Here is a 23261-nt window from a genome sequence, read left to right on the forward strand (position 1 = left end):
ACATGATCATTTGGATCAAACGACCCGTCATACTTATCAAGAGGGGGGAGCTTGAAATCCTTGGGCATCGGAACTGCCAGGAGTTCGGAAGACAGGGGGACGGAACCGAGAGGAGGAGAGTTTTGGCTTCGGTTGAGCCTACCTCTTCTTTGCCCATGAGCTCGGGCAAATCGCGGGTGACAGATCGGCGAGATCGGCGGTGGCATCTCTGCTTCTTGATGGGCTCGACGTTCGTGCTGCTCACCTCCGCGCCATCCAGAATGGTTTGCGCAGGGAGTAGCCTGGTCTGTTGGTGGTGGCTATGGACAGAGGGGTCCTGCTTGGAGTCTGTTGCCAGGATCTCGAACCGGTTTTCAAGGATCGGGGTTCCAAACTTCGACTGTCGCGGTGATGTAGACCTGCCGAGCCGGGGTCCTCCCGACCTGTCTGCCCGCAGCGAGATTGGGGTAGCCGGTCTCTTCCGTCTGCCGTGGGGGGAGGACTGATTTTTTGGGAGATTTTGGGGGGCCTCTCCTCGGCCAGAGTGCTCACTCTAGCGGCAAGACTTGGCATGCTGCGAGGCTAGGCGCTGAGGCGAGAGCTGAGGCTGCTGAAGCTGAGGTTGGGGCAGCTGGGGGAACTGCTGCTGATACTGATACTGGGAGACCTGGTGCAGTACATGCTGTTTATAGAGTTGAAGTTGTTGGAACTGTTGCATTTGAGCCTGCATGGCCCTCATGCACTGCACCAGGTCCTCCAGCTGGTTCGGGCTAGCCACTGGGGGCACAACCGAAGGTTCGGTGATCGTCGTTCCGACTGTAGCAGAGAGTGGGGTGATGATAGGTGCCATTGTGAGAGGCACGTTCAAGCTGGGGATTCCGTCCGCTGAGAGGGGGACGGTGAACTGTCCGATATAGACAGTAGGAAGCTGGGGTTGTTCCCTGGAGTTATCCATTTTCGTGCTTCGTCCGACGTTGCTAGAAGAAGCCATGAGCGTTGGATTGTTTCAAGGAAGAAGAAGGAACTGATAGAGTTTGGAGGGAAAGGCTTTTTGAAGCGGATTCCCACAGACGGCGCCAAATGATGTAGTACAATCTGGTCACTCCTATCTGGCACTCGCGTGGCTCCTGAGATGTACCTGAAACGAGAAGAAGGAGGAAGAACTCCTGGGGGGTTTCCCAGCGGGAACGCTCCGATGCTTAAGTTAGTACTGTGTGCAAGAAGCTGAAAGAGAGTAAACACTAAGAGTGCAGGTTGCACTAGCTATTCCAGATACCTTGTTCCTTGAGGTTAAGTTCCTTATAGCTGAATTCCGTTGCTCTGGGCCCTCTGACTTCTGACAGGGCAGGTATAACCGCCACTGTCAGTCTGCCACTGCCGTTACAGGCAGGGCTGAGGTGGCACGCGCGGGGCCGTCGTGTAGGGTACGTGTATGTCAGGTGTGGGACGCCTTCCTAAAGGTGGCAGGCGCGGCGAGGGGACATGCCTGCAATTTGTAGGTTTGTCGGGTACGGCGGTTGGGCAGGAAGCCCTCCTACGGTATACCGAGCTATTCTCCTGCGAATCGCCCTGAGCTGGGCCATCCCTTGAGTGACGGGCTGCCTGCAGCCGGTTATGCCGAGCTAGACGACTCGAGGCCTGTGCCTCGTGGCGTCCGAAGAAGAATCGGTGCGTTCTTGCTTGGGAGTGGCCCGAGGTCCATTGGGAGGAGCTCGGGTCTCAAAAGGGGTCAGGGTGCCCCGAACTCGGGACCCCCCGAAGTCCCTTAACCCTGGGGAGGAGGTGCGGGCGAGGAGGCTTTCGACGAGTAGTTTACCTATTGAGTTGCCGTGCTGAACTCGGTGAGACTTCCCCACCGATTTGTGCTCTCGTCCATTGTGTTGTCATGCTGAGTCACTGTTTGAGCTAGGTCACGCCTACGTGTACCTGAGCTACGAGGTCGGGCCAAATCACCCTCCATCAATTTCCAAGGATAGCCGTTTGGAGTCTTCCTCATACAGCGGCAGCGGCGACCCATTGGGATGGCTGTACCGCTGCGAGCAATTCTGTCGTAATCAGTGCACGGAGGATGAAAATGTAAAGTCTCGTCCTTTGGCCGGGGATGGTAACTATGCAGAAGCCCAAGAAACAGGAGTGCGTAAGGGATATAAGGTGGATGGGCTGGATAGGGAGGTAACTTTCTTTCAAGCTTATATTGATGGCATGGATTTGGTGTTCAGGGACATTCCTATGTTTCGTAATATTGAGAAAAATATATATGGGGGAGGCCGAGGGGATATTTTAAAACGCATGGTTTTCTTCGGTAAGGCTGCTCTTGAGGTTCTCTTCTGTAAGTATACCCGGTGCATTCCTGTGATCCACGACATAGCACACCGGGGTCGTGGTCCAGTACGCGATTTTCGTTATGTGGATCTTCCACAAAACTACTTCAAACTATATGACCGAGTAGGTGGGGAACACTTCAATGTCCTTGCAGCTGGCCTGAAAGCAGCAGCCTGGGAGCTGAAACTAAAGAAGGTGGCTGGGGTCTGCATCAAATAATGAATGAGTGTGATTGGAAGCTGAAGGGCATCATGAATGGGATTGATGCAAACGAAGGGAACCCACAGTTTGATGTTTACCTGGCATTGGAGGGCTACACCAATTACTCTGCGGAGACTCTTCAGACTAGCAAGCCTCAATGCAAAGCAGCTCTACAAAGGGAGCTTGGTCTTCCTCTTCGGGAGAATGTTCCTCTAATTGGGTTCATTGGCAGGCATGACCATCAAAAGGGTGTTGATCTCGTTGCTGAGTCCATTCCTTGGATGGTGGACCAGGATATGCAACTAGTCATGTTGGGCACTGGGAGACCTGACCGGGAACAGCTTCTCGAACATTTTGAGAGTCAACACCATGACAAAGTCAGGGGTTGGGTTGGTTTCTCTGTGAAAATGGCCCATCAAATAACTGTTGGTGCAGACATCCTACTCATGCCTTCTAGATTTGAGCCATGTGGACTGAACCAGCTTTATGCACTGAGCTACGGGGCAGTCCCTGTTGTTCATGCTGTTGGTGGACTGGGAGATAGTGTGCAGCCGTTTGATCCATTGGCAGAGTTCCAAGCCACGTATCCGGAATTAGAGCTTGAGGACAAGCTCGTTGTCCAGGAGGGGTCTGATGTTATGGACACACCGACCGACAGCGCACTACGGCGCAGTCATAGGCAGCAGCACGCAGCACGCACCACCCGGCAGCATGCACCGCCCGACAGCGCGCAGCACGCACCGCCTGGCAGCGCGCAGCACGCACCGCCCGGCAGCGTGCAGCACGCACCGCCCGGCAGCGTGCAGCACGCACCACACGGCATCAGCACTAGGCAGTAGCACGCACCGCACGGCAGCAGCACGCACTTCACAGCAGCAGCATGCACCGCACGACAGCAGCACAGCAGCAGCACCGCGCAATGCGTGCGCCGCCCGACAGCAGCAGTAGGGCGGGGCCCACATGACAGCTCATCAAGGGGGGTCCACACTTATCTTGCCACAGCAGCACTGCCCGCCAACTTGCCGCCAGCTACACCATTCCTTATCCCTTATCCCTTATCCTTATCTTATTTTATCTTCTTAAGTAAGAGTTGTGTTACCATTAGGAGTAGGTAATTTGGAGTTTTAGTTTGAATTGGATTACCCTAGCCTAGCCGAATCCAACAAGGAATTTCCTTCTGTAAATCTCCTATTTAAGGAGCTACGAATTGAAGTAAAGGCATTCAATTTTCCAGTCAAGAAAAGAGTGAAGAAAGTTCGGGTGGTCTCTTGGACAAATCACCCATTCGATTCCCACAATAGGGTCTGCACGCAAGGGAAGGCGCAAGGGAAAGCAGGACTTTCTCCCCATAGACCGACCCATAACGAGATCCAACGCAGGACCATAACAAATTCCTTCATGAAAGCCCTCCAAAACGATCATTGGGAGTATGGAATTGGAGCGTATTTGACATTGGGAACATGGAGCATTACATACCTATGAGTTCCAATGTACACTTCAGTAGAATGAAAAGAATGAAATCAATGTACAAGGCTATCTAGCTAGACTCAAATGCTACGAAAACTATAATAGCACGTGATGAAATGATCTTTCTTGCAGTAGGCAAAGAAGGAATGTTAAACGTTGCTGCATAGCACGTAGCCATTAAGAGAAACTAGTAAAGAAAACCCAAAAATCGTTTGTTACAATGGGTCTTAAAAGATTCTGAGAGAAAAAAATAATAAAATCTAATGCAACTAGTCATATAAAAATGGAAATTATGTGATGTACCCAACTTTGAAACTTTGAAACTTTCATTAGTTAACTTAAGCACTTAGTTAAATGTAATTAACCATGACAACTTAGTAAATTGTACTTCACAACATAAGTTACGTAATTAAAAATAACAAAGTAAACAATAAAACTATTCAATAATTAATAAATGGAATAACTTTTAACCAATGGATTAAAAATTCAATTTCAAAATCCAATTAGATTAATTTAAAAATAACAAAAAAACCCATTGATTTTAAGAATAACATTTTAATTTAAAACCATCTGAAAATAATACAAATTTAAAAAATAAAAAAAAACTAAGAATGGGCTTTGTTTTGCTTGTCAAAGCCCATGTATTTCAAATAATGATTAATAAAAATTAAATTTTATGTAAATTTGTATTTAAAAATAATAAAAATACTAAGAATTAATATAATTTTTTTCTAAAAATAATAATAATAATCAATACAAATTTATAAGACAATACATAAACCTAAAAATTATGCTTGAGGATGAATTCAGTTAATTGAGAATGTTATAAGACTCATTCTTCCTAAATTTTTGCTTAACAAAACACGGATTCTTTCTAGTTAGCAACCTATTATTTGCCAAGAGAGCAATATTTATTGAGACCTACTATGGCCTCATTTACCAAGTTTCTTTTCTTTTCTTTAACCCATTTTTTTTTCTTTTTGATAAGCCATTTAAGAAGTTTATTTCCGGTGTCCACTTATTTAAAGGGAGTCTTCAGAAATGCCAAAGCTATTAGTCAATGAATATATTTTTACAAAGATAATTATATTAATAAGAGAGAGAATCATTTAATTGATTGTGAGGTAGTTGTTGAGGGAACAGTTTGGCTTGCACAACCATCTAAAAGCCGAATAACTTGGTTGGTGGATTAGGAAATTAAATTGTTAATAAATTATAGGGTTATTATCTAAAACTCACCTTCGTTTTTTCTCATTTGACTTAAACTCACCCTGGCTTTGGAAATCTATGGAGAAAACCATGGCAGAGATCTGCAGCCGTTAGTAAATTGGATGATTTTTTGCAAAATTACCATTTTAACCCAAAAGACAACCCTTCTCACTTGCTCGACAGTGACATGAGGGAGTATTAGATACAGACTGTCTGGGTGAGTTTAAGGCAATTGAAAGAAAGTGAAAGGGAGTATTAGACAATTTATGAGTAGCAGATCCCGAGTGGTACTAAACCATTATTCAAACCTATAGCTTTCCCTAGTGTAGGGGAGCGAAAGGGAATGGGAATGGGTAGGGGTGTAAATGGATCGAATTCGAATCACATCAGGCAATACCTGAATTTGAATCCGATTAAATATTCGAATTATCCGAATTCAATTTGATTATGTCGAATATCGAATTCGAAATCAGATTTTCGAATACCGTTGACAATCCTAGGAATGGGTACAACGCATGCCAAGATGAAAGTACTGTGATGCTTAGTACAATCATAGCAACAGCAGCATGTGATATCCCCAGGGATGTAAACAGATTGGGTACATTCCAATTTGATCTTATACTATCAACCATAGATTTAATTCGATCAAATATTACAAACATTGATTTGAACCTGAATTCGAATGTCGAATATCTGAATCTGATCTGATCTGATTTAATTTTTTAAAAGATATATATTAAAAAGAAAACAAAATTTAACAATTTATATAAAGAAAAACAAAAAATATAAATATTTTGTAATTGTTTCCATTATATATAAGTTTTTATAACAAAATAAATAATACAAAAAATTTTCAAAAATATAATATAAATATATTTAAAAATAAATAAATAACACACACATATATATATAGGATTAAATCCTTTCGAATCAAATAGAGCGTGATCCGACTTCAATCCAATTTTTAGTTAGATCCTATTATCCAATCTGATCCAAAAGTTTAAAAAGAGGATATCTGAATCCAACAAAATAGGATGAGATTTTGGATTAAGTCGAATCATAGTCCGATCCATTTGCACCCCTATTGATTCAGTCACAACATCAACATTTATGTTTACATGATCTCCATGAGGACGACACTATCTAGTCAACTGCATTGAGAACGAGGCTATAGGAGAGTTTTCCACTTCCAGACTTGACTGAATAGAATCTAATCCATGTAGGCATGTGATTTTGCAATTACCATTTTCAGGTCAAAACATCTTTCTAGAAAGAGGTGCTCATTACAAGCCTATCATATATGCCTAAGGACAATCACTCCTCTAATCAAACGAATGTTTTAAAAATTAAACCAGAATCAAAACCGCCCACCAACCTTTGCGTTAAGGGTTCGACCGTCTGGTTTTACAATTTTTAAAGATAAAATATTAAAAATTTAATTAAAATAAAAGCAGCCAAAACTATTGTCTCGATCAAAGGGATTGATGGTTTGAACATTCAGATTAGGTGTAAAACACCATTGGTTGATTGGATGGTTTTTGGTCCAATTACGACTGTTACATTGATAATGAATAAATGTGTTGTGCTCATTTTGGTTCAGTCTAATTACGAATACATGTGTTGATTACAACCTAATTTTATATATTTAGTTTATTTAAATATTTTAAATATTTAAGTAATATTTATAAAATATTATAATATTTAATAATTAATATATTAAAATAAATAAAATAGAAATGGATAATATGGAAAAATCATTATTTTAGAATGTAATTAGTAGTAATTTATTATTTTTGTTGCTGTTAAGGCCCTCAAGTACACCCAGGGAAATGGAAACGAATTCATTGATTAAGGCCTAGTTGATTTCTGTGCAGATGGGTTCAAACGAGCTCTTGTTTATGAGTTCCTCCCAAATGAGTCCTTAGAAAAATTTATCTTCTCAAAGGATGTTAAATTGCTAATAACCCCTCCCTTGATTGGGAAAAACTTCAGAATATTGCAATTGGTATAGCCAACGGAATAGAATATCTCCATCAGGGTTGTGATCAACGTATCTGGCCTGGATTTTGTTATCAACCCCATAACATCTTGTTAGACCATAACTTCAATACAAAGATCTCTGATTTCGGTCTGGCAAAGTTGTGCTCCAAGGATAAAAGTATTGTAGACATGACTACTGCCAGAGGGACCATGGGATATATTGCACCTGAAGTGTTCTCTAGAAACTTCGGACATGTGTCTATAAATCAGATGTTTATAGTTTTAGAATGTTGTATATTGAGAAGAGCACACGTCAGAGGTCTCGGATGTTATCTCGAGGGATCAAGAAGATTCCGACGAGCAAGTTAGTCAGATGCTTAAACAGGGGTCGGATGACTAGGCTTGAGACGAGGACTCAGGGTTTAATCCTTAAGAGTTTAGACGAGATCTCTCAAAAATAGAAATGTAAGAGAGCAAGAGTGAGCAAACAGGTCCGATCGACAAAAAAAAATCTATTAAACCGACCCAACCTGATCCGTGAACAACCCTATTGCAAGTAGATAAGGATATTGCAAGAGGTTGGGAAAGTGGGTATAATGAAAATGTGAAACAATATAACCTTAATTTTGGTTAGTCAACATAGACTTGTTTCCTTGCAAATAAACTTTGTATAAATCAAGCATTGCAATGCCATAGAGGCTTATCATTCTAATTTTTGGTATATTATATGTTATTTTATCAATTTATAATCTTTAATTAATTTTATTCTTAAGCTCTGAGGCTTAGGCGTTGCAATGCCTTGAGGGTTAGGTTTCACCTTTTTGGGTCATTACACTTAAACTATGCCTTTAGCCTTTTAAAACCCTAATTATGTTTTCTGATCAAGTAAAGGCTTTCATAGAAATAAATAAATAAATGGCAAATACAAACACATGATTTGATAGATCTAATTATATGGTTGCCGTTGATTTTGCTTTAGAAACATAGGACAAAATAACAATAGAAATATCAGAATTATTACAAAAAAATGATAATTTACTTCCAAAAATTATCAACATAATTATTTCCTTTAATTTTCTTTAAAAACATTAATTATTGTTTTCAATAATAACAACATTAATTAATATTATTTTAATCAATAATAATTATATAATTATCAACATAATTATTTTTAAATTTTAAAACTTTTAAAATTTTCAATAATTATTATGAAAATATGAAAATTATCAGTATAATTAAAAATGATAATTTTTTCATAAATATGAAATAATAATAGCGATTATTATTTTTAATAACAATAATAATAATTGATGAGGGCCGATTTGGCCATCCAATGACATCGTGACACATGGCATCTTGGAACAATTGGGTGACACCCAAAACCACTTAGGCAACAACTTGCCTTAGCCAAGATGATAGTGTCCCAGCTGGTGGCCTGCCCTTCGCGCCAACCTGGCGGCCTGCCCCTGGCGTCGACCTAGTGACCTGGCACTGTGGCCGATCTGGCGACCTCGACTACAATTCAAGTCAGCTAGAAGCACCTCGTCTAGGGCAGACCTACAACACCTCGTCACTAGCCGAAGTGACCTCGATGCAAGGAGCGACCTCCCTCGAGGGTGTGCCAGCCTGACTGAGCTCCAGGTGGTGACCTGCGAGATGTGCTCCCCGACAAATTTGGCATGCATATCCCGACACTCCCACGATCCTTGGATGTTGGCCCACGTACCGAACGTTCCGGAAGATGGTCAACGTGCATGGCGGTTGCCTCTGAGGATCTCGGATCGGTTAGGCACGACCTCCTGGAAATCTCAGATGCGGTACGTGAGGCCCACGTCAAACAAGGCTTATATAAAGGCACCAACCCCAATGATGCAGGGGGGAGTAGGGGGCAAATAAGCGCATTCTAGCTCTTATACTCTATGATTTTTTAGCTCGCGAGTTACTACGAGAGTACTAACTTAAGCATCGGAGCGTCTTCGTCGGGTTAGGCACCCCGGGTCCTCTGACATTGATTCCTTGCAGGTTTCTCTAAAGAGCTACGTAGCTCAACAATCAACCCAGCTCGCCACCAGTTAGTTCGGCACCTGATCTGCTCCCAGCTCGGCTTGCTAAGTTCGACACCTGATCTGCTCCCAGCTCGGCCTGGTCAGTTCGGCACCTAATCTGCCCCTAGCTCGGCCTGGTCAGCTCGGCACCTGATCCGCCCCCAGCTCGGCCTAGTTAGTTCGGCACCTGATCCGCCCCCAGCTCTGCCTAGTTAGTTCCGCACCTGATCCGCCCCCAGCTCGGCCTGGTCAACTCAATACCTGAACCGCCCCCAGCTCGGCCTAGTCAACTCAATACCTGATCCGCCCCCAGCTCGGCCTAGTCAGCTCAGCATCCAGGTCCTCATCCAACAGAAATGATTCATCAATTGGCGCTGTCTGTGGGAATATGCTACAAAAAACTAAGTTCTCACCTCCTAAAAGGCTAGCTTCTCTTCTTCTAGAAAGCTAAGATCTCACCTTTTAGAAACTAAAGATCTCACTTTCTAATTTCGTTTTTTTTTTTAACTCAAAAGGCACCTTTGAGCAGCATCAACACCCAGAATGAATACCGATTATTAGGGGGCAAAAACATCAACACCCAGTTCGATGTATTCATGTCGATGCAGAATAGGTAGTAGCAAAATGACCTTGACAACTAGTAGTCCGGCGACAAGCACATCGGAGTAAGGTTGTCCTTGTAGGTTGAGCCAATCATGGTTCCCATAGGAAGTTGATGGCCAACAGACTAAGCAGCTCTGCCGACTTTATTTCAGCTCGGATAAGCCTGACCAGTCCTCTTCGCAAGTTGGTGACCTAAGGTAAGTAGTGTTGCCCTCGTAGGTTGAGCTCTCAGTGGCTTCTCGTAGGAGTGGGTAACCGGCGTCACTAACGAGGTTGATACAGTGCAACCATGGCTGGCGCTAGAAGGAGGGCATGGGAAAAATCAAGAATAAGCAGAGTGGATTGCAAGTCGCTCCTAGAGCCTAAGGGCTAAAGTGCCGAGCTGATAAAAGACCTCGGCACCACATAAGACCCAGTCGCCTCTTCGGCATGGGAAAAATCAAGGGTAAGGAGAGTGGACTGTTAGTCGCTCGCAGAGCCTAAGGGCTAAAGTGTCGAACTGATAAAAGACCTCGGCACCACATAAGACCCAGTCGCCTCTTCGGCATGGGCAAAATCGAGAATAAGGAGAGTGGACTGCGAGTCGCTCCCAGAGCCTAAGGGCTAAAATGCCGAACTGATAAAAGACCACGACACCACATAAGACCCAGTCACCTCTTCGACATGGGCAAAATCAGGGTAAGGAGTGTGAACTGTGAGTCGCTCCCAAATCCTAAAGGTTAAAGTGTCGAGCTGACAAAAGACCTCGGCACCACATGAAGCCTAGTAGCCTCTTCAGCATGATCAAGGATAACGACAATGGACCATGAATCACTCCCAGGCCAAAAGGAATAATCTACTCCCTTCGCCGAGTTACTTTTAGCTCGGGAGTGGGGGGTAATTGATGAGGGCGGATTTGGCACTCCAATGACATCGTGACACATGGCATCTCAGAACAACTGGATGACACCCAAAACCACTTAGGCAACAACTTGCCTTAGCCAAGATGATAGTGTCCCAGCTGGCGGCCTGCGCCAACCTAGCACTGGCGCCGACCTGGCACGGGCGCCGACCTGGCGGCTTGCCCCTGGCACCAACCTAGCGGCCTGTCCCTGGTGCCGACCTGGCGACCTGGCACTGTGGCTGACCTGGCGACCTCGACTACATTTCAGGTCAGCTAGAAACATCTCATCCAGGGCCGACCTGTGGCACCTCGTCACTGGCCAAAGTGACCTCGATGAAAGGAGCGACCTCCCTCGAGGGTGTGCCAACCTGACTAAGCTCTAGGTGGCGACCTGCAAGACGTGCTCGTCGACAAATTCAGCATGCATATCCCAATACTGCCACGATCCTTAGAAGTTGGCCCACGTACCGAACGTTCCGGAAGATGGTCAATGTGCATGGCGGTTGCCTCCGAGGATCTCGGACCGGTTAGGCACGACCTCCCAGAAATCTCGGATGTGGTATGTGAGGCCCACGTCAGACCAGGCCTATATAAAGGCACCAACCCCAATGACGCACGGGAGAGTAAGGGGTTAAGTAAGCGCGTTCTAGCTCTCATGCTTTATGATTTTTTTGCTCGTGAGTTACTACGAGAGTACTAACTTAAGCATCAGAGCGACCTCGCCGGGTTCGGCACCCCGGGTCCTCGGACATTGATTCCTTGTAGGTTTCTCTAAAGAGCTACCTAGCACAACAATCAACCCAGCTCACCACCAGTCAGCTCGGCACCTGATCTGCCCCCAAATCGGCCTGGTCAGTTCGCCACCTGATCTGCCCCCAGCTCGGCCTAGTTAGTTCGGCACCAGATCTGCCCCTAGTTCGGTCTGGTTAGCTCGGCACCAGATCGGCCCCCAGCTCGGCACCTGGTCCGCCCCTAGCTCGGCCTAGTCAGCTCGACATCCAGGTCCTCATCCAGCAGAAATTCTCTACTTCGGCCTCTAAGCCAAAAAATGATTCATCAATAATATAATAAGGGGGTGAATTTCAAAAATTTTTCTCTCCCTTCAACTAGGAATCGCATTACCTATTTAGAAAATCATATTTTCAATGATCATTCTTGAACCATAAACTGAACCAGAAGGAGTAGGAGAGGATTATACCTGATACGGAAAAATTGTATCCCCCAACGAAGGTGTTCACGCCCAAGGAAGAATCCAAAGACTGCTCCCACTGAAGATGGCGCAGTGTAGGATGAAGCAAAATCAGTAGTGTTCTTCTCCAAGAACTCTATCCGTCGCAAGAATCAGCAAGACGGCACGTGAGCACAGCTTCCTATCAATTTTTTCTCAAAGAACTGATGTTAAGATCGAATCTTGACTTCTTCCACAACTGGAGATCGAACTGGAAAACAGGGCGGCAAGAGCAGGGAGGCAACAAGAAAGAATTCTGCAAGGATGCTTAATTCTTCCTTCTTTGATTTCAGCACTGAAGGGGATCTGATTGTGTGTCCCCTAAAGGCTGCCGCCCCCTTCTTCTTTTGTTAACCTAAAGGATCAGCTCCTAATCCAATTAGGAGCTGCTTATCCAAATCATATTTGGATCAGCGTTCTCTTTAGGTGATAAGGATAAACCCTTATCTTATTTGCAGATTAGATTAGTTTTCTCCTAATCTCATTAGGAGGTTTCTAGATCTAAATCACATTCAGATCTAGACTCTCTTAGTGGATTGGGTCAAGACCCTATCCTATTTGCTAATACATCTCAGAATTCGCCCCATTATTAACTAAATAAATAGCCCAGTTTGAAATGGGCTTTAGGCCCATTAAGCTTATGTGCTCACTTAACCTTCCTAACTGCTGCCCAGTTGGGCTTTCTTGTATGGCGTGGGACCCAAGCATTGATCTACACATCAACCACATGGGTTCGGCCCAGCCTTTATTACAAGGCCTGGCCGAATAAACTGTTAAGGACAGTGCACCCCCTGAAACCCATCAAATGGGCTCTATGGGCCCAACACTTACCCTAAGTGGTCCCTGGGCCAAGCCACCTTGTAACACCCAAGGACTGTGGGCAGATGCAAGATTAGCCCATCAGGTATTATCCTCAATGGTTTTACACTTAACCTCTCAGCCCATAATGATCATACACTGCCCGACAAGAAAGGACCTCTCCCTCGGCTGCAAGGAACAGTGTCGCACTCTCTACTTACATGGATCCTGTGAATTAAAACCTTCTTGCAAACATTTTAGAAACCATAATATATATACTTTATATATCATATAAAATATATTTTGCAAAACAAATCTCAACGATTGAAATCGACTGCCGGAAGTCTTGGTTTCCATCAGTGAAAGTGCATCCTCGATCATTACCTTTGTCCAACAAAGGGGCTGATCCTGTCACTATGATCACCCACTCCGATGAATTCTCAGACTGTCCCAACATACCCAGGTTTTGACCCCCGCTAAGGATCTCACTAATTGGTACATCAAAGACAGCCCAATCCGACACCTAGTGCAGTATCATAATCGAGTTTAGGGGTTGGGTGTCACCCACTCCGATGAATTCTCAGACTGTCCCAACATACCCAGGTTTTGACCCCCGCTAAGGATCTCACTGATTGGTACATCAAAGACAGCCCAATCCGACACCTAGTGCAGTATCATAATCGAGTTTAGGGGTTGGGTGTAATTTTCCAGTTTTGCCCATCAATCTCCAAGGTCCAGGGCAATACTGGAAATCTAGTCCAGTTCAAAGATTCAATTAATCCTACACTATGTGCCTAGGGTCTCACCCTAGCAACTGAGACAGGCCACCCCAACCGACTTGTTAGGATAGGTCTCCCCAAACCAACCCACTGGTTGTCAACATTTTAAACTAACACGAGTCTCATTAAGTGTCCAATTTGAGGGTATTGCACAGAAACATACTAAGGGAACATGAATCAAATATGTACTTTTATTCATTTACAATAAACTCATAAAGTACATCATTCTGATTGAAGCTAAGGGCATACAAAATTGTCTAACACTAATAAGCTTGACCCCAATCTAATCATGTAGGGGTGAGTTAAGTCGAATTTACCATTTTACTTGCCCATTAACATCCGTGTACAAGATTAGTCACTCTTATCAGAGTTTTAATTTGAAACATCGTTCGAACGACCAAGCATAAATAAAAATTATAATATTTGAATCGACTTAGATTGACTTGACTCAATTGAAAATGTCATATAAATTTGATAAAATATTATACATTTATACTTGGTGGGTGTCGGCTTGCTTGGCCTGGACCCAACCCACACTACGTGCAGGCTTGCTGCATGTCCGTGCCAAAAATATGCTGCCCAGGCCTGAAAATTTGCGGGCCAGAGAGGATCATTATCTAGTTGAGATCTTTAGCTTTTATTCGTGGAATAATTAATCAGCCAACAACCTCCGTATGAAGTTGTTGCACATGTTGATTATTGGGTGTATCAAGTTGACTAAAAGACAGCAAGATTAGGCACAGTTTAGGAGTACAAATACAAATACGAATATGTATAGTATAATTACATACAAAATATAAGGCTTTGCAGTCTACATATTTGTATTTGTACTTTTTCCCAAATGAGTCAAGTTTGGAAAGAATATAAATACATTGATAAAGTTTTACATTAAACCAGAAAATGATCATTTTTTTGAAAATAGTGATGGTGAAAGAGTGTAAAGTTTTACCTCGATATCAATTTAAAATTTTAAATCTAATGAGATTTTATATCAATTATCAACGTAAAACTACACTCCATCAAACATATATAAAACAGCATCGGAATATAGTTTTACATCGATAATAATTACACCAAACCAATGTAAATTTTATATATATATATATATATATAAAAGGAGAAGGGACACAAGAATTACCAAGTAAACTTTATTAAGTTAAATTTATTCCAAATTCTAGTATGTGGAAAAACATATATATCAGCACCCAGTTCCACATCAATTCTTCTGTCACTCAGCCTAATTAAAACCATTTATTTGGTACTTGGGCCGTTTATCTGGGGAGAATAGCCCAAAATATTTGTCCCACTCATTTCCAGGCTTCTCGCTCTCATCGAACATTTCAAACAAGTAGGTTTCAATTGGCTTTCCAGGCCTCCTGGGAGTGCCTCTTCCTGAGTTCACATGTCGAATCAGGTTTGGGTAGTATGTTTGTGCATATTCAGTGGTCGATATATTGTTACCTCCACTTGGCCAACCACTTTCAGACACCACAACCTCCAACGATGATCCACCCTCCTTCTCAAGAGCATAGTTGAAAGAATCCACGAGGGCATCGAAAAGGTTCTGGTAGCCAAATCTATTAACTGAAGAGGAAGTGAACAAGGCAAACTCAGGCGTGAGATCTGGTTGTTGATTGTAGAACAAAATGTAGAAGGGATACACATTAGCAAGTAATGGTGCCCGTTTCTCGACCAGAAAGGAAATGATCTCTCGCATGTATGACAGAACTTTGGAATGGAAAACGGAATCCCATGGTGGGTAGGTCTTTGGTATGTCCAAATCCGCTGGGAAAACAACAGTTGACACTTTGATCTGGTTATGTAACCCGACTGATTCAAGTGCAGCGTAGATGTTTCTCATGGCGGGGAGGATATACTGGAAATCACTGAAATGGTTGAGACTCACTTCATTGCCAACTGCGATATACTTGAATTTGACGTCGTCCTTGTAGGGAATGACATGTTCATTGGTCCAGGCAGATGCAGCACTACTGTCGCTGGATGCCATCTCTCTAAGCTGCTCGTTTGGGACGCCTACCATGAGCTCAATGTTGGAGCCTCTGAGAGCCTGGAGGATTTCTTTGTAGGGTGCGTAAATTCTCATCCTCGGAATGTTGTTTCTTTTGTAAAGATCGACTACTTCAGTTTCGAGTGGCGCGTTCTTCGTATTTCCCGACCCTCCGTAGCAGACGCCGATATTTTGTGCACCTGCAATATAATTGATCCAGCGATTGAGTCTCTGAATCGTCTGATCATTGTAAATTCAGCTTTTATAATCCAAATTAAATCTCTCTCTCTCCAACCTCAATAACAGCAAAGCACAGAAGGGTTTCATTTTTCTTTGTTGTTTTGGTATCTTTGAACATTAGAAGGTTAGATAGATTGATTTGCCTATACACGAGCTGCTTTAGAATTTGGAGACTTCCCGACAAAGTATGAAGTCTCTGCACTGGCTTTTGCGCTACAAGACTATAGCATCTCGTTCCTAAACAGTCTTGACAATGATCTCAGTCAATTCAAATAATTAATCTATGCCAACAGAAATATTAGTGAAACTTTCTCTCTTTTGCTGGCTCTACACCTCGACTCTACCTCTCTTGTCCACGAGAACTCTGCCCATGTCTACCCACAACACATTATCCCGTGAATTGGGAACATCTCCCCCTGCATAATAGCATATAGGAGATGAGATGTTCTCCATGTGTGACTGTATTGTTATGCGGGGGTAAAAGTGGGTAGAATTTGCATGGGTAGGAGATTGGGACTCTTAATTCGACTATATATTCAAAGGCATAATTGTCAAAACATTTGTACAGAATGAAGCAAAAATTTAGTCTCAATTTGAAAGGAAGTACAAATACAAATATATAGAGTGCAAAACCTTGTATTTTGTATTATTAGATAGAGGAATTATAACAAAAAGCACGGAATGGTGCCCTTATAAGGGGAGAAAGAAAGACAAGGGAAAAAGGTCATCACCATTGGCGGACGGATAGGGAGAGGAGTTATAAATTAATAGAGAGAGAGAGACCTGCCAAGTTTGAGGTAGCTAAAAACAGCCAAAGAAGCAACCTTGTAGCAGCAGCAGCAGCGACATAAAGGCTGTTGTTTCTTGATGCAAAGCTTGCAGCCATTGCTCTATACCTATAATCTCAGCAATGCAATTGATCTCCTTTTTATAAGGAAGGAGAAGATAAGATTTCATTTAGCCATACAACCGACAGGACACAGTACCATTCTTATTGATGCTTAAATTCAATAACAGCTTGACTTTGAAATTTCCACGGCCACTGTGTGGCACATATAGCAGCCCACCCTCAACCTTTTGGATGGGATATCCTTATAACGTTCTTGGTTTCTACTAAAACCCAGCTTTAGCGGAGCTCTATGGTAAAATATACATCCAAATTAAGGTTAACAAGGTTGAGATTGACGTACTCTGGAAGGAGAACACATCTGCTGCCACCAACGCAGCACTTCTGTGCGACCCCCAATGAAACACTGCCAAATCAGTAATGGAAAGAAAAAAAAAATTGATCACGTGGTGCTGACGTGTTCGACTTTCATTGTTGGCCTAGACTGCGATTTTGTGACAAAGCTAGAAGTTAGGTTGATAGAAATTAAGATGGTCGGGCCCAAAGAACCCAACAGTTGTAAATACGAGTCAATGAGTCATCTTTCGAGAGTTTAAAAGCCTCAATGTTGGAATATTTCAAAAGCCGTCCTCGACCCGGCCATTAATCCATCTAGTTCAAGTTTAACCCGGCCATTAATGTTTAATGCCTGGTTCGAGCGATCCAGCATTGGAGGGTGGAGTTACATCCGAAACTTTTCGTATGTGATTCTACCAAATCAGGGAAATATCCGATTTGAATTAGTCCTCATCTTGTTACCGTAAATGCTTTGGAAACTATTTAATGCTAATCCCTGTCTAGCCTACTCACACTAATAATCTCCGGGTGGATGAGCTGGAGACAAAATCATGCACACGGCGATCGAAAATTATCACTACAATAAATCTATTATACAGTAGTAGTCAGGCAACAGTCCCCATCTTTCAAATACGTGGCATTCTAAAGTGAGTTTATCCATTTCTAAAAAACTGTAAATTACCAGAATTTAGTGTAATTAGAAAATCTCTTATAATAATAATAATAATAATACTCAATAATTAAATACTGATTATTAATAAGGATATAAGAAGATAATCATCACCATTATAAATTAAGAATAATATTAATCTTTAATTAAATAATTAAGTAAATATTACATTTTGATTTATCTTTAAATTTTTACTGTAAAAATTTTGATTATAATAATTATTACGATAATAAAATCATTAATTAAATACTTAATAATAACAAGAATAATTAATTAATTGAATATCATAATACAAATAATCTTTAAAAAATAAAGAAATAATAATAAAAAGTTAGATAGCTTTTTCTTAAACAAAATAAAAATTATCAAAAAATACTAGCCCCGTACTATAGTATGGGGTCATTCTCTAGTAAAAGGCATTAAAAACTGCGGTGGCAAGCCTTAAATTGCAACCATAGCATCCATGATCCTTCTAACATACCAGTGGGGTGACACTTCGACTGTTCAAGAAAATTTTTGAATCATTGTTGATCCAAACGGTCGGATCAATCAGCCTGGAAGCCATCGTGGGCAACCGGTTCTGTTTCATCTCTGACCACTATGGATGAAGTAATAAGATAAAATGATAGATTTGCTACAAAAATCCCAACAAACTCATAACCCTTATAACCTTTAGGGTCTGTTCATTTTTTGGATTTTAAGAGGGTAAAGTTGGTCACTGGGATTTTGGTCCCCATTGACCAAGGATTCCGGCTTCAGTCAGGGCAAAGCCTGTTCCAACAGCCTTTACAGCCTTGTGTTGGGAATATCTCTATAGTTATGTGATTTATTTCATAGGAGATATTTGCAATGTAAGGTTGCATGGGGCTGTTTGAACGGTGCAAGCACCAACTTGCCCTGATAGAAGCCGAACTCTTGACCAATAAGCCTATGTTCCTTTTTCAGATTTATGTGGGGACAGGGAAAAAATTTAGTTTCTTGAGTATATACCCATCTCATAGGTAAGTAAATAACGTTCTCACTTGAAGGAAAGTTGCTAACACTTGGTTGGGACAAAAAAGCGCCCCTTTTATATAATATTTGATTTTTATGGCTAAAATGGTCACTGTTTTATTTACCTAGAAAATAAAAGAACATAGAAAACACACACTTGAATAAGTGCATTTACCCGGATAAGTGCATTTCAACACTATGGAGAACACTCACACTAATAATATCTGGTCCGGATGAACTGGAGACAAAATCATGGACACGGCAATCGAGAATCATCACGACAATGTGATCGAGAATCTCATCTCAGCTCAATCAGTCAAAAAAATGGCCATGGTGGCAAGCCTTAAATTCCAACCATAGCAACCATGATCCTACTAAAGTGACACTTCACAGTTCAAGACATATCTTACCCAAATAAAAAAACAAAACAGTTCGAGGCATAGTTTTTGAATCATGATCGGTTCAGAAACCATTAGGCAATCGGTTCTGTTTATCGCTGACCACTGTAGATGAAGTAATAAGATAAAATGACAGATTTGCCACACAAATCCCAACAAACTCTTAACCTTTTTAACTTTTAGGGTTTGTTCATTTTTTAGGATTTTGAGAGGGGGGAAAGTTGGTCAATGGGATTTTGGTTCTCATTGACCAAAAAACCTATGTTCTTTTGTTAGATTTAAGTGGAGACCAAGGAAAATTATTTCTTGGGTATCACTTGCTCAGGTAAGTGATACCCATCTCCTAAGTGGATAAATAACTTTCCCACTTGAGATAAAGTTGTCAACACTTTGATGGGACAAAAATGCACCCTTTTAATAATTGAATTTTATGATTAAAATGATCATTATCTTATTTACCTGGGAAACAAAAGAACATGAGAAACATTTACACGGGTAGATAATTTACCCGGATAAATAACTCAATTACCGAAAAACTAATGAGACCTTATCAGGTGTACTCTTCTCAACCTTGAACTAGTGTCTTACCAGACACTGTGGAACCGATGAAGCATCGGAGAAATCGAAGGGAGTAATTTTTGGCTTCTTAGAGACTTGTGAAGCATTGGCTTGCATAACTCCAATAGGTTCAGAGTCTGTGTCGCCAGGTCTCGGGTGATAGAAAGAGAGATGGCTTAAAAGATGCTTGATCGTAGAAATTGAAGGGGAGTGCTCTCAAATATCGGTGTTGCAACCTCAGGCAGCTTGGTTATTGAATTGTAAGCGTGACCGGAATTCTGGCTTCTGTGTTCTGTCGAGTGGTCGCTTCCTAATTGTCTTGAAAACAGATACAAACTATGCAGTTAGTAGAGGGAAGCCCATATTGAAACGGAGGTAGAGCACTATCTCTATTTCGGTGGGCATCGGGCCTACAGAGAGTTTGCACCAGCAGAGGAACCAACCATGGAGATTGAGAGTCTTCGTCTTACCGATTCATTCCTAGTGCCTGAAAGCCTTCAGGGAACTAGGAAACACCTCCAAGGCTTCGTCGGAGTTACAAATGTGAATCTCAGGTGCAGGGACCTCGAGGCCAAAAGGTTCCAAGTGTAGACCAATTTCTTGGGCCCATGGGCCAATTAATGCTGGAGCACATGAGGTTGTTTTGGCATGACCAATAGGGCCTTGGGTGTTTGAAGGAGGGAGTCAGGGGGATGAGCATGTGGGCCCATGCTAAGTGACAGGCGATGGGTTGGTCGAGAAAAGGGGGGGTTCAAGTTTTGAGGGATGCTTAGTAGGAGTGGATACGAGCCGATCCGAGTCGAATACTTGATTATTCGAACTCGGCTTGCTGAAACTGTATTAGGCTCGAAGTCAATTTCAGCTCAATTCCATCTAGAAACTTGAGCTCAAGCTCGATTGCAAGTCAATTTAAAAAAAAATAAAAATATACATATAAAAATATTTTTTATTTTACATACAAAAAATTTAGAATTATAAAAATTATTTATTATTATACATATAAAAAATAAAAAATATACATGTAAAAATATTTTTATTTTACATACAAAACAATAAGAATTATAAAAATTGTTTACTATTATACATAAAAAATAAAAATGTTATATATAAAATATAAATTATTTATTATATATTTATATGCATATGCATATATTTATGTATGCAAGTATATAATAAAAATATTTATTTATTATACTAGGCTCGCGAGCCTCACGAGCCAACCTTCACTGAATTCGAGTTCGGCTCAAAGCTTAATTTAAATGAATCCAAACCGAACTCGAATAGCTCGTGAGAATCTCGACTTGTGGCCACCCTAATGCTTGTCTCGACTTCAACAATTTGGGATCGGCTAAAAGCAGCCACGGCTCCTAGACGAGCCAAATTGCACTCCATGTTGATCAGGAATTTGAGAAGTTTATTTCTAGCCAGGGGAAATGCAAAAAGGGCTGGTTTGAGGTTGCTTTGCAAGAAGCACGGAGATAGGAGAGTGTGATATTGGGTGGAGTTAGAGAAAAAAGTCTCTGGAAATCAGGACTCGAACTCCTTTCTTATCTTGGAAGACGAAGAACAGGAGGCTATTGCCTCAGTTTCAATGGGGAAAAAAGGAAAGAAGTTGATACAGCCTAGATTTTTGTTAGAGTAAGCCCACCCAGAGCAAAGCAAAGAGGTAGAGAAGGATGTAGCAGAGGAAGAGTCCATGTCTGTAGAATCCATGTAGAGAAGGATTTTCAGGTGGCAATGTCGCTGCCTTGCTGGGCTTGCATTTCTTGGGTGGGGAAAAATTCGCTAGAGAAGTCTTATGAAGGTTTGAGATGGAATCATGGAACCCAAGAAGGCACGAGAGAGAAGTAGAGCTGATAGTGATGAAGAAGACTTTTTGGCAGGTAGTGGGGGGTTCAAGTTCTGTGGACTCCCCAAAAGTAGAAAGTTGTGAACGTTCAAACAGTTTTACGTGGATGACACAGTGATAGAAGACGTTAGAGGGAAGAAGGCGGTAAGGGGTAGAGGGAGAGGAGGAAGAGTTAAGGCCAGCTGCTAGTCTTGTCCATATTGGACGGGCTTTGAGAGCCCCGGTGATCAATGGTTTGTTTTGATGCTTTTTCAGTTGTTGTTTTAGACTAGGTTTTTGCGAAGACTGTTGCTTGTTATGTGAAGCTTTGTGATTTTTTTTGTAGTCCGATCCTGTTCTAAATTCTGATTTTTCTTTACAAAAAAAACGAAGGAAATGCAAATCAATTCTATCATATGCCTAATTAGCTAAATCCACTTTCAACATAAAGGTGGTGTTCAGTGGTGTAGATTGACCATGATATATTTACTTTCAATTCACACTTGTGCCATGCATTCGGTTGGCTGTGTGGTGTGGACTGATCCATGCTATCTCATGGATTACTTCGCCTCATAGTCTATTTTCTCATTCATGGGTTTATTCCGTGGTAGCATTTACACCACACTATTTTGCATATAGAATAACGATCCTATATTTCGCATGGATGTTTAACCCTAATATAAGACCTCTTTTCTTTTTTACCTTTGCAACACTTCTTTGTGAGTTTGTCGTTTCTATTCTTCTCTACTCGTCATTGTTACTCTTTGCTATTTGAACTATGGTTATAATCGGATTGCTTCAGATTGGATGCAACAATACCCACATTCAATCTGATTATTGAGAACCTACATATAAATCCGATCATCTTGGATTCGAATTCGAATCCTAACGGACTCTGATCATATTCAGATTTAACCCGACTCCACTATAAATTTTCTAAAATACTAGAAAAATAAAATTCATTTATTTTTCAACTTTTATATATAATAAATTAATATAAATATAACATACTAAATTATTATATATAAATTTATATAGAATATATTTTTATAATTTTAAATATAATAATATAAAATTTATATATTAAAATTAGTAAATATTATAATAATTGGTTTCATATTTTAACCAGATCGAATGGAGTCAAATCCGAATCCAATCCGATTATTAATCAGATTGGATTAATTATTATTAATATTATTTTATTAATTATTAAGTTTCAAATATTACTTTTATTAATATTAATTGGTATTGATATTATTAATTATTATGATATATTATTAAAATTGTTGTTAATTTTATCAATTACCCTTAATATTACTACCCATTTTTATTTAATACTAATATCATTATTTGTTATTTAATATTATTAATTATTACTAATATTTTTTTTCTATTAACTATTAAACTTCTTAGCAATTTACTAATATTTCTTTATTGTGTATATTACAAAAATAATATATTGTTTTTCTAATGATTAACGACAGATTATCTCAAATGTTGTAGCTGAGATGCATAGAATCAAATACAATGTATAGACTGAAATATGCCACACCTTGCAGAACGCCCATGAAGGTGTGGATCAATCCACACATTTTGTTTACAGTGTAGAGCAACTACTTTGTTAGGGTGTATTTTGAGTGTTGTTAGTTATCATCCACACCACATGATGAAAATGCATTACCCAATTCTCATCTACGCTATAGAATACCCCCAAAATGACCAAGTCGAATTATTTTTCTTTTATTATAACTATTTATATCTATACATGTCAAAACCCTTTTCACTGGTTAGTAAAGTAGGCAGTTAACTATGCGCATGGCCAAAAGCAAACCAGTTTGATGTTTGTGTTTTGTTGAATATACAATAATGAGACGATCCCAAAACATAAA

At 41.1% G+C, this 23261-nt stretch overlaps 1 protein-coding gene and 1 pseudogene across 3 annotated transcripts; one reads left to right on the top strand and one right to left on the bottom strand.

Moving 5' to 3' along the window:
• The first annotated feature begins 1411 nt into the window (after positions 1-1411).
• On the top strand, positions 1412-5886 carry LOC104591064 (granule-bound starch synthase 2, chloroplastic/amyloplastic pseudogene; annotated as a pseudogene).
• An 8722-nt stretch (positions 5887-14608) lies between these two features.
• LOC148802593 (glucan endo-1,3-beta-glucosidase, acidic-like) lies at positions 14609-16714 on the bottom strand. Of its 3 annotated transcripts, none has more exons than XM_088898960.1 (2): positions 16567-16714; positions 14609-15702 (listed from the first exon to the last, which is right to left on the bottom strand). In XM_088898960.1, the coding sequence occupies exons 1-2, from the start codon at positions 16697-16699 to the stop codon at positions 14732-14734; spliced, it is 1104 nt and encodes a 367-aa protein (XP_088755086.1). In that variant the 5' UTR covers positions 16700-16714; the 3' UTR covers positions 14609-14731. The 3 variants fall into 3 exon arrangements, with proteins under 3 accessions (XP_088755086.1, XP_088755087.1, XP_088755088.1); XM_088898961.1 differs by having other exon boundaries at positions 14610-15702; positions 16526-16693; XM_088898962.1 differs by having other exon boundaries at positions 14611-15702; positions 16474-16583.
• Positions 16715-23261: the final 6547 nt, after the last annotated feature.

The sequence above is a fragment of the Nelumbo nucifera genome, chromosome 2 (genome assembly GCF_055504915.1).
Source record: "Nelumbo nucifera cultivar China Antique chromosome 2, China Antique-T2T, whole genome shotgun sequence".
NCBI classification, from domain to species: Eukaryota; Viridiplantae; Streptophyta; class Magnoliopsida; order Proteales; family Nelumbonaceae; genus Nelumbo; species Nelumbo nucifera.

Coding starts and splice junctions, on each gene's coding strand:
- LOC148802593 (XM_088898960.1), bottom strand. CDS start 16,699: ATGAAATCTTATCTTCTCCTTCCTTATAAAAAGGAGATCAATTGCATT. Junction 15,703..16,566: donor GCTGCTGCTGCTGCTACAAG/GTTGCTTCTTTG, acceptor ATTATATTGCAG/GTGCACAAAATATCGGCGTC.